Here is an 11,091-nt window from a genome sequence, read left to right as displayed (position 1 = left end):
TCACATATTTCCCATTATTGTGGAATAGTGATACTTAGTCACAAATATATTTTAACTTTCACAAGGCAAATTGTCATTATCATGGTCTATACAGTTTGTATATTCTATGAGCTTTGACATTACAAGTTATTTTTTCCATATTAGGTGATGTTTACATTTCTTTCCTTATGTTAGTGTGGGCTGTTCCAACTTATTCTCTTCCTCCTCTGTCGGAGGCATCTACTCACAAGACCTCATCTGAGTTCCTGTTTGCCATGAGGGTGTGTGCTCTGTGGGGGAAGGAGGATGACCCTTCCTCCATGTGGGGCAAAGGTCCCATGCCCAGTGTCAGACTCAGTTGTTGGTTTTCGGGAAGTCCCATTCATGCTCCTCCTAATTAATTGTGTAGAACTATGCCTCAAGATTCTTTTTGCTTTTTAATGGAGCCCCACCTTCAGCTTGCTTCCTCTTTTATTAGCTTGAACGACCCCTTCCAATCACCGATTAAAGGTTGCTAATTGTACACATTCCCCAAGAAGGTCAACTTTCTGTCCCATGATTATCTTGTGATTGTCCCTGGACTACAGACTTACCTTCTCTGCCCCTATATTAAGTGTGTGATGTTTTAATAAACTTTGTCTATAGTAGCATGGTATGGTCCCTTTCTGCCTACCAGACACTGAGTTCCCAGGTCTCGCTGTGTGAACAGCAATACTTCTCCTGGCTTCCCTCTGTTGCATGCATATATCTACCATATATATGGTCTAGAACATGGAGTCATTTAGCAATGATATGACAAAATGGGTGGCTGTCCTTTGTTTCTTGAGTCCTGTTTGCCATATCTTCTTGTATTTTGGCTTTAGCATCCACATATCAGGGAGACCATGTGCCAGTTATCTCTTTGTTCTTGGCTTACTTTGTTCAAAATAATCGGATATGAGGGCGATCTGGCTGCGACATCTGTCACTCCATTGATCGCCAGGGTTGATTCGGCTGATCTGGCTGGCTAGGCGGGTGTCCCCTTCCTCCCTCACCACTCCATGTGTGTCTCTCTGGAAACTGCGTGCTTGGACGAAGAGGACGACCATCCCCGATAGAGGAGGACTGGTCTTCGGTCAAGGGTATACGAGTAGCTGCGCTCCCCTGCTAGAACCTCCAAACAAGCTCTCAAGGTCCAAAATAATCTGCTGTAGTTCCATCCATTTCCCTGCAAATGCCATTTGTCCTTTCTAATGGCTGCATAATATTCCATTGTATGTAGGTACCTCAATTTTTGGATCCACTCATCAGTATTGGGGCATTTGGGTTGTTTCCAAATCTTGGCTATTGTGAGCAGTGCTGCAATCAACATGGAGGTGTATGTGTCTTTGTTCTTGTTGTTCAGGGTAGATGCCTAGGAGTGGTATGGCTAGGTCATAGCGGAGGTCTATATTTAGCTTTCTGAGGTATATCCAGAGTGTTTTCCAAAGTGGTTGTATTAGTATACATTCCCACCAGCAATGCAGTAGGGTTCCTCTTTCTCCACATCCCCTCCAAAATTTGTCGTTGGCTGACTTTAGGATGTGGGCCATTCTGACTGGGGTTAGTTCCTTTATAGACAGGGATGATGAACATTTCCTCATGTGTTTCTTTGTCATTTTTATCTCTTCTTCTTAGAAGTCTCTCTTCAGTTCCCTTATCCATTTCATGATTTGTTTGTTAGATTTGTGAGGGGTTAGTTTCTTAAGTTCACTGTATATAATGGATACTAGACCCTTGTCCGATATTTTGCTGGTAAATATTTTTTCCCAATTAGTTGGCTGTCTTTCTAGTTTGGTTGCTATTTCTTTGTCTGTGCAGAAACTTTTTATTTTAAGGCAGTCCTATTTGTTGAGTCTCTCTCCAATTTGTTGTGACCCTGGGACTCTGTTCAGGAAGTTCCTGCTTGTGCCTATAAATTCAAGTGTCTCTCCTACTCTGTCCTGCAGTAGTTTCAGAGTTTCAGGTTTGATGTTAAGGTCTTTAATCCATTTTGAGTTGATAGGCTAGGGTCCACTTTCATTTTTCTGCATGTAGCCACCCAGTTTTCCCAGCACCAAGAGTTGAAGAGGTTATGATTCTTTCACTGTATGTCTTTGGCTCCTTTGTCAAATATCAACTGACTGCACATAATCGGCTTTATTTCTTGATCCTCTAGTCTGTTCCATTGGTCCTCCAGTCTCTTTTTGTACCAGTATCAAGCTGTCTTTGTTATGGCTCTATAGTAGAGCTTGAAATTTGGTATTGTGATCCCTCCTGCGTTGTTTCTTTTGCCTAGAATTGTTTTGGCTATTCTAGGTCTTTTGTTGTTCCATATGAACTTTGGACTGTTTTCACTATTTCAGTAAATTATGTCATTGGGATTTTAATGGGAATTACATTGAATGTGTATATCAATTTTGACAGTATAGCCATTTTCACTATGTTAATTCTGCCTATCCAGGAACATGGGAGATCTTTCCATTTCCTGGTATCCTCTATGATTCCTTTTTTTAGGCTTTTATAGTTTTCATGAAATAGACCCTTTACATCTTTGGTTAGGTTAATTCCTAGATACTTTATTTTTTTTTGAGGTTATAATGAATGGGGTTGTTTCCTTGATTTCCATTTCTGTTTGTACATTGTTGGTGTACAGAAAGGTTAATTGATTTTTGTGGGTTAATTTTGTATCCTGATACTCTGCCAAAGTGGTTTATAAGCTCTAAGAGTTTGGGGATGGAGCCTTTGGGATCATTAAGGTGTAAAATCATGTATCTGCAAAAAGAGATAGTTTAACTTCTTCCTCCTTATGCAGATCCCTTTAATGTCTTTTTTCTGCCTTATTGCTCTGGCTAAAGATTCCAGAACCACATTGAATAGGAGTGAGGAGGGTGGGCATCCTTGCCTTATTCATGATTTTAGGGGAATTGGTAGTTTTTCTCCATTAAGTATGATATTGGCTGTTGGTCTGTCGTATAAAGCTTTTATTGTTTTAAGGAATGTTCGTTCTATTCCAACATTTTCCAGAGCTTTTAACATGAATGAATGTTGTATTTTATCCAAAGCCTTTTCTGCATCAATGGAGATAATCATGTGGTTCTTGACTTGGAGCTGTTGATGTGATGGATTACATTTATTGACTTATGCAGTTAAACCATCCATGCATCTCTGAGATGAAGCCTACTTGGTCATAATGTAATGATGTTTCTGGATTATGTTTGCTAGAATTTTATTGAGGAGCTTGGCATCTATGTTCATCAAAGAGATTGGTCTGTAGTTCTCTTTTTTGGTTGGGTCTTTGCCTGGTTTGGGGATGAGTGTGATATTGGCATCATAGAATGAGCTTGGGATTACTCCCTCTGCTTTTATTTCTCCGAAGAGCTTGAGGAGTATGGGTATTAGTTCCTCTTTAAAGATCTTATAGAATTCTGTAGTGAATCAATCTGGTCCTGGCTTTTCCTTGTTGGAAGACTTTTGTTTGCTTCCTCTATCTCATTGTAGGTTACTGGCATATTTAATTGAATTATTTCTTCTTGGTTCCATTTGGGCAATTTGTATTTCTCTAGGAATTCATCCATTTTTTCTGGGTTTTCCTTCCTTTGTGAGTATAGAGTCTGGAAATATTTCTTTATAATTGTTTGGATGTCTTGGATGTTGTAATTTTCCCTGTGGTGTCTTTGATCTTATTGATTTAGGTTTCCTCACTTTTTTTTTTCAGAAAACCAGCTTTTTGTTTTATCAATTTTATTTATAGTTTTCTTAGTCACTATTTCATTAATTTAAGCTCTTATTTTGGTTATCTTGCTCTGTCTAGAGACTTTAGGTTCAACTTTTTCTTGTGTCTCTAGCAGTTTTAGTTGCATCATGAGATTGTTTATTTGGTCTGTCTCTGTTTTCTTGATGTGCGCACTGAGAGCAATAAACTTGCCCCTCAGGAATGCTTTCGCTGTATCCCATAGGTTTCTTTGTGATGGGTCTTCATTTTCATTGAATTGTGGGAGCATTTTAATTTCTTTTTTAATTTCTTCTGTGACCCATGTGTTGCTCAGCAGTGTGCGGTTTAATTCCCATGTGTTTGAGTATTTTATACTATTTGCTTTGTTATTGAGAACTAGTTTGATTCCACTATGGTCAGATAAAATATAGGGGATTATGTTGATCTTTTCATATTTGCTTAAATTCTTTGTATGACCTAAGGTATGATCTATTTTAGAAAAAGTTCCATGATCTGCTTACTGGGTTGTTGTTGGGTGGAAAACTCGGCATATGTCAGTTAAGTCTGTTTGAAATATGACGTTATTTAATTCTTTTGTTAGTGAACCTGCCATTTGGTGAGAGTGATTCTAATTTTTTTCCATTGTAGTATAGCTCCTTCTTTGCTTTTGCTGTGTGCGAGATTGCTTCTTTATTGCTAAAATCTAGCATTTTTACTATAATGTGCCCTGCAGTGTTCCTCCTGGGATCTTGCTTGTTAGGTGCTCTGTAGGCCTCTGTTATGTAGGTAAGATTTTCTCTTGTAAGACTGGGGAAGTTTTCAGTGATGATCCATATTGAATAAGTGTTGCATTCCTTTATTCTGGTATTTTTCCCCTTCGTTCACCCCAATTATATGAAGGTTAAATTTCTTGGCACTGTCTGCTTGTTCTTGGGCTTCCCTTTGGCATGTTTTGGGTGTTTTTTCCATATCTGTAACTTTTTTTCCAGTGCCTGCATTTTGTCTTCAGTATCTGATATTTTATTTTCCATTTCATTTATTCTATTAACTGTGGCTCCATTGTGGTTTGCATGGAGGAAATTGAAATTTGCATGGAGAAGATTGATCCATTTATAATTTCTATGTCATTCCTTAAAGTACTAATCTCATCTTTTATCGAGGTCTCTCCTGTATCTATTTTTGTGTGTACTTCTTGTTTGAAGGCCTAGATCTCTTTTGATAGCTCATTCGTTTGTGCTTTAAATTTCTGATCTATTTCTCATTTTAATTCTTGAGTCATTGCCTCTATCATCTCTTGGATGTAGCATTTGTCTTCCATTTCTTTTTCGCTTCCACTGTGTGGTTGCTGGCCTTTGAGTCTGGTTTATTATCTTTGCTGTTGATGAATTCTGTAATTTTTCACTGTGATTTTCGCATGTGGATTCAGGGATTGTTGGAGACCAATTCCAGGCCCTGATTGTTTTGGTCACCAGGTGACTGCTTTTGCTTGGTTCTGGATTTGTTTCTGGATCAATTGATGTAGCTTGCTCTTGGCACTGGGCTGGTTGAGAGTATTTTACCTGGTCCAAGGTTCTGTTTTGGGAGGGGCTGCTTTCCAGCAGCTGGTCTGACTCACTTAGGGCTTACTCCTGTTAGTTTGTGGTGGGCAGACACACTCTGCCCTCTGCTGGGGTGTGTACTCAGCTCCTGACCAGTCAGGGGCAGGCAGTTAAGAGGGCTAGGGTTCCTGCTTATCCTGGTACTGGATGAGAGCTGTCCAGCGGTGCTGTGGCAGATGGCTGGTTTTGTGCACTGTAGGTTGCTGTTCAATACCACGTTCCATGTTCATTGAGATGATTGTGGGCTAGGCTGGATGGTGGTGCAGGCTGGGTCTGTGTTTCACAGTCTATACCATTGTTTATGCTGTCCCGTTTGGTGTTGTGGGCCTGGAGTTCCTCTGGGCTGCCGCCCCGCTCTGGGCTGGACTGCTTCCTGGGCCAGCTCAGGGAGGTACTGAGAGTCGGGGGGTCCTTTGCTACTGCTGCTACCACTTCAGCCACTGCTGCTCTTCCAGGCTAGGTTGCTTACAGGGGCCTGTGCAGAGAGGTACCACAGGGCACTGCACTTCTGGGGTTGTTCGCTGCCTCCACACAGTCACCCTCATCCGGAGCTGGGTTGGGTTGCTTCCACAGATTGCTGGGGGAGGAGGGTGATTAGGCACCAGGGGCCTAGGGTAGTTTGCAACTGCTGCTGCCACCACCCCATGCTGGGCTGGGCCACTTATGCAGGCCGGTGCAGGGAGGCGCTGTACCCCGCAGAGAGTCTGGGGTCGCCCGGGGCTGGGCCTGATGCTTACTAGGATGGGTGCAAAGGGGTTGTTTGCTGCCACCACTGCTGTGGCCACTGCTCTGGGCTGGGTTGAGCTGAGCTGTTCCCGCAGGCCGCTGTGGAGAGGGAGTGTGTTGTGCATCTGGGGAGGTTGATTGCCTCCACTGCGGCTGGGGGCCCCTCAGGGCTGGGCTGGGCTATTTATGCTGGCCTGGCCCAGGGGCTAGCCGTGGTGGGGCTGGGTCATCGTGGGGTTCTGAGTTCCAAGGTTTCTGTTTGTGTTCTCTGGGCTGGCACTGGCTCTTGGGAGTCTTCCAGGAGCCTTGGGATGCTTGTGGCTCTGTGGTCCTGGTGGGTCCTGAGCCGCGAGGCTCCCCGCTTCCTCCCCACCCCCTCACCCCGCCCCAGCAAGGGGTGGGGGAAGGGTCTTCCCACTTTACCATCTGAAGGGGTGGGGGAAAGGTCTTCCCACTTTACCATCTCTGTGTAAGTTCTGGAGTTTTTCCTTTTTCTTTTTTTCACTTCTTGTATCTCTCTGACTAATCGCCTTTTTGTTGTTGTGGGTCTTTTGAAGAAACAAAGCTTTGAAACCTGAACTCTATTTGGTTGGAGAGAGCTGCGGGTGTTTCCCTACTGTTCCATCACCATCTTGTCCCCCCACCCTTTACAAATTATCTTCTTAATTTTAAAATATTCTCTAAGAAAATAAAATAAACAAGGGAGGAATAAAGGAAAATGACCCCTGTAAGGTCTGCTGGGAGGGCCCCCAGCACACCAGGCTAAATCTGTCTTATAAATTTATCTTTGAAGTATAGCTATTTTTAGTGGTCAATAATGATGCTCTGACACTTTGAAGTTGATTAAATTATTTTCTTAGCACATATTTCCAAAAAAGAAATTGTTTTCTCAAGTGGAAAACTTAATTTATAGGTCCCACATCTACATATCACTGCCAATCCTAGACAACATCTTACGGTTTTCACTTTGAATATCATGGAAGGTAAAGATTTGGTGCTTTCATCCTCAACAGAAAGAACAGTACTGAAGGAATATCAATACCAAATTTCAAACTCTACTACAAAGCCATAGTGATCAAAACAGCTTGGTACTGGCACAAGAACAGACCTCAGGACCAAAGGAATAGAATTGAAAACCCAGAAATGAACCTACAGACCTATCGCCATCTAATTTTCGATAAGGGAGCTAAAAAAATAAGAAAGACAGCTTCTTCAGTAAATGGTGCTGGCATAATTGGTTAATCACCTGTAGAAAACTAAAGCTAGATCCTTCTCTATCACCCTGCACCAGAATCAACTCCAAATGGATCAAAGACCTCCAAGTCAAAGCAGACACTCTGAAAACATTACAGGATGGAATAGGAGAAACCCTAGGTCTCCTTGGCTCAGGCTGAAATTTTCTTAATAGAGACACAGAAACACAACAAATCAAAGAAAGGTTGGATAAATGGGATTGCATGAAATTTGCAGAGCTTCTGCATGGCAAAGGACATAGCTAGCAAGATCAATAGAAAGCCCATGGATTGGGAGAAGATCTTTACAGCCATACAACGGACAAGGGTCTCATATCTAAAATATGCTTAGAACTCAAAAAATTAAATCCCCCAACAACAAATCCTCAAAGAAACAACTGTCCAATAAATAAGTGAGCTAAAGACTTAAAAGAAACTTCTCTGAAGAGGAAAGAAGGATGGCCAATAGACACATGAAGAAATGTTCAACCTCCCTAGCCATAAAAGAAATGCAAATCAAAACAACATTGAGATACCACCTCACCCCAGTTAGAATGGCTATAATCAAGAACTCTAATAACAACAGATGCTGGAGGGGATGTGGACAGAAGGGAACCTTACTGCATTGTTGGTGGGAATGTAAACTTGTTCCATCACTTTGGAAAGCTGTATGGAGGTTCCTCCAAAGGCTTCACATAGAGCTCCCTTATGACCCAGCAATCCCACTTTTGGGCATTTACCCAAATGTTCACAAACAAGACCACACTAAAGCTACCAGCATGACTATGTTTATTGCAGCATTAGTTACCATAGCTAAGATATAAACCAACCCAGATGCCCCTCAGTAGATGAATGGATCAAGAAAATGTGGTATATACACAATGGAATTCTATGCCTCCATCAGAAAGAATGACATTGCCCCATTTGTTAGGAAATAGAAAGACTTGGAAAAAATTATATTAAGTGAAGTAAGTCAGGCCCAAAGAAACTTAGGTCCCATGGTTTCCCTTATTTGCAAGAACTAGTATATGTCTGAGTCAAGCAGAAAAGGTCAGGTAAGTTGATGTTAGGAAAATGAACCCTAAGACATGTATTCAAATGTTTTTTTTTCTTTCATGCGATTGTTTCTAACACATTTATAAGATTATTTCTTTGTTGCTTTGTATGTCCCTCCCCCACAGTATAACCCATGCTTCCACTGTATTTGATGTTGGTATAATTTGTGGAGGAGAAGGGAAAAAACAAATAGTTTAAATAGGAATACTGGTGGACTCATTGCAACAATGAGATGTACAAGACATTTTATCGAAAATGAACTTTACAACTTTGGTGGAGGTGAGGGGGAGAGGAGGATTGGGCTGGGGAGCGAGGAGAGGATGGGAAGGGATGGGAAGGGGAAACACAGGAGGAGGCTACAATGCTTGATAAGAAATATACTCAAGGGCTGGGAAGGTGGCTAAGTGGTAGAGCACTTGCCTTGCATGCATGAGGCCCTGGGTTCGATTCCTCAGCACCCATAAGCAAAAAGAAAAAAAAAGCCAGAAGTGGCATTGTGGCTCAAGTGGTAGAGCGCTATCCTTGAACTGAAGAGCTGAGGGACAGTGCCCAGGCCCAGAGTTCAGGCCCCACGACAGGACCACTCCCCCAAAAAAAGAAATAAAAAAGAAATAAACTCATTATCTTGCCTATGTTATTGTAACAGTATTTTCACAATAAAAAAAAACATTTGGTGCTTTCTTTGCATTGTGTTTTTTCCTGCTGAATGATACTTTATGAGTTTAACTGGCACCTTGTGAATGCTGCTCGTTTTTCTTTTGTTATTGTTTGTGTTATATTCATGTGTTTGTTCTGTCTCTCCCTGTCTCTTTCTCTCTGTCTAATGGTGGTAGAGGATGTTGAACATGGGCTTTGTTCTCACTGCATCTTTCACTCACCTCTGGCACCATTTGAGTCACATCCTCAGTCAGGCATTTTGCTGGAGGCATTAATAGTAGCTAGAGTCTCCCAGACATGTCTGTGGGGACTAGGTTTGAACTTCAATACTTAGATCTCAGCCTCTTGAGAATCATGAGCCATGGATGCCTCCAAGCACATATGTCTATGTACTTGTCTTAATCAAGCTGAATGTAAATGTACAGTAACATTACTGCCATGTTTTTATGGATGAATAAAGCATACCAGACTATCTTAGCCCATCTTCCATCTCTCCCTAGCCCTGAAGACACATGCAGCTGTGGGTAGAGATCCTCCTGGTCGTTCCTGAAAACCCTCTCAGCCCAGGACCATGAGCAACCACACAGCAGTAACAGAGTTCATCCTGCAGGGATTCTCAGAGCACCCTGAATACCACATCTTCTTGTTCTGCTGTTTCCTTTCCCTCTACTGTGTGGCCCTCACAGGTAATGTCCTCATCATCGTGGCCATCAGCTTCAGCCCTGGCCTCCACACTCCCATGTACTTCTTCCTGTTCAATTTGGCCACGATGGACATCATCTGCACCTCAGCCATCATGCCCAAGACATTGGAAGGGCTGATGATAGAGAAGAGCTCCATCTCCTTTGGAGGCTGCATGGCCCAGCTTTATTTTCTTACATGGGCTTTATCTTCAGAGTTGCTGCTGCTCACAGTCATGGCCTATGACCGCTATGCAGCCATCTGTCACCCCCTGCATTACAACACCATGATGAACAAGGCCTTCTGCAGCGTGCTTGCTGCTGGAGTGTGGGTGATCTGTGCCTTCAACTCATCTATCCACACAGGACTAACAGTGCGATTGAACTTCTGTGGTCCCAATGTCATTACCCATTTCTTCTGTGAAATCCCTCCTCTGCTCCGTCTCTCCTGTAGCTCCACTTATGTGAACAATGTCATGACCACTCTGGCCGATGCTTTCTATGATGGTTTTGACTTCCTGATGATTATTGTGTCCTATGGCTTCATCATCTCCAGCATCCTGAAGATGCGATCTTCAAAGGGAAAGCAGAAAGCCTTCTCCACCTGCTCCTCCCACCTCATTGTGGTGTGTATGTATTACACAGCCGTGTTCTATGCCTACATAAGTCCCATGTCTGGCTACAGTGCAGAGAAGAGCAAGTTAGTTGGAGTGCTGTACACCATGGTGAGCCCCACCCTCAACCCCCTCATCTACACTTTGAGGAACAAGGAGGTCAAAGCTGCCCTCAGAAAGGTTTTCCTCTTTTTCAGAAATTAATCTGTCATAAGATGGGTGTGAATGTTGATAGGGGTGACATTGATCAGGATGCATTATATCCATAAATTTGTTTGTTGAGTGGAAATTCTGTTGTATACCTTCTTAATGATAATGAAATATTTTAAAAATGCATTTTTTCCAGAATGTGTTCTCCTTGGAAGTTTCAGTTTTCATGGCCTTCCTGGGTAATGTGATGAAGTTTCTGTGCTGACATTAAATAAGCCTGCTTTTTCCATCTAGGCAGAACACCTGCCTGGAATAACTCATAGTTTAGCACATCAGAGTTGCCCAAGGGAAGATTGATGTTGACGTCAGACTCCAGGCCTCTGAGACAGAGTATCTTATGATCTGAAGATGAAACAGAACTTTGGTGGCAGGGAAGTACAATTGTATGTGTCTGTTTTGTAAGGTGAAGGTGGGATTGGACACGTTCTTTTAAGGCTTACACCTGTATACAAATATATTCTTTGTTTTGTTATGGAAAGCACTCTAAATGTACATCTGGAAATCACACATAGAATTTAATTTGTGGACTGGAAGGCAGTTTGGCAGGAGTTTTGGGCGTCATTGTATTTGGAAGACTGTTATTCTAATGGATAGAGTTCAGAGCCAGGGGTCTCTGGTGAAGGCCTT

General features: G+C 42.3%; 1 protein-coding gene across 2 annotated transcripts; it reads left to right on the top strand.

Annotated features, from left to right (window-relative positions):
* The first annotated feature begins 2,071 nt into the window (after nt 1-2,071).
* Nucleotides 2,072-10,458, top strand: LOC106001031 (olfactory receptor 13A1-like). 2 transcript variants are annotated; one of them, XM_013036200.1, is made up of 2 exons: nt 2,072-2,085; nt 9,537-10,458. In XM_013036200.1, the coding sequence occupies exons 1-2, from the start codon at nt 2,072-2,074 to the stop codon at nt 10,456-10,458; spliced, it is 936 nt and encodes a 311-aa protein (XP_012891654.1). The 2 variants fall into 2 exon arrangements, with proteins under 2 accessions (XP_012891654.1, XP_012891655.1); XM_013036201.1 differs by lacking the exon at nt 2,072-2,085 and having other exon boundaries at nt 9,532-10,458.
* The last annotated feature ends 633 nt before the right edge of the window (nt 10,459-11,091 follow it).

The sequence above is a fragment of the Dipodomys ordii genome, unplaced genomic scaffold, assembly GCF_000151885.1.
Source record: "Dipodomys ordii isolate 6190 unplaced genomic scaffold, Dord_2.0 Scaffold259, whole genome shotgun sequence".
In the NCBI taxonomy this organism is placed as follows: Eukaryota; Metazoa; Chordata; class Mammalia; order Rodentia; family Heteromyidae; genus Dipodomys; species Dipodomys ordii.
Note: the sequence above shows the minus strand (reverse complement) of the source record. Positions and strands in the feature narration are given on the sequence as shown.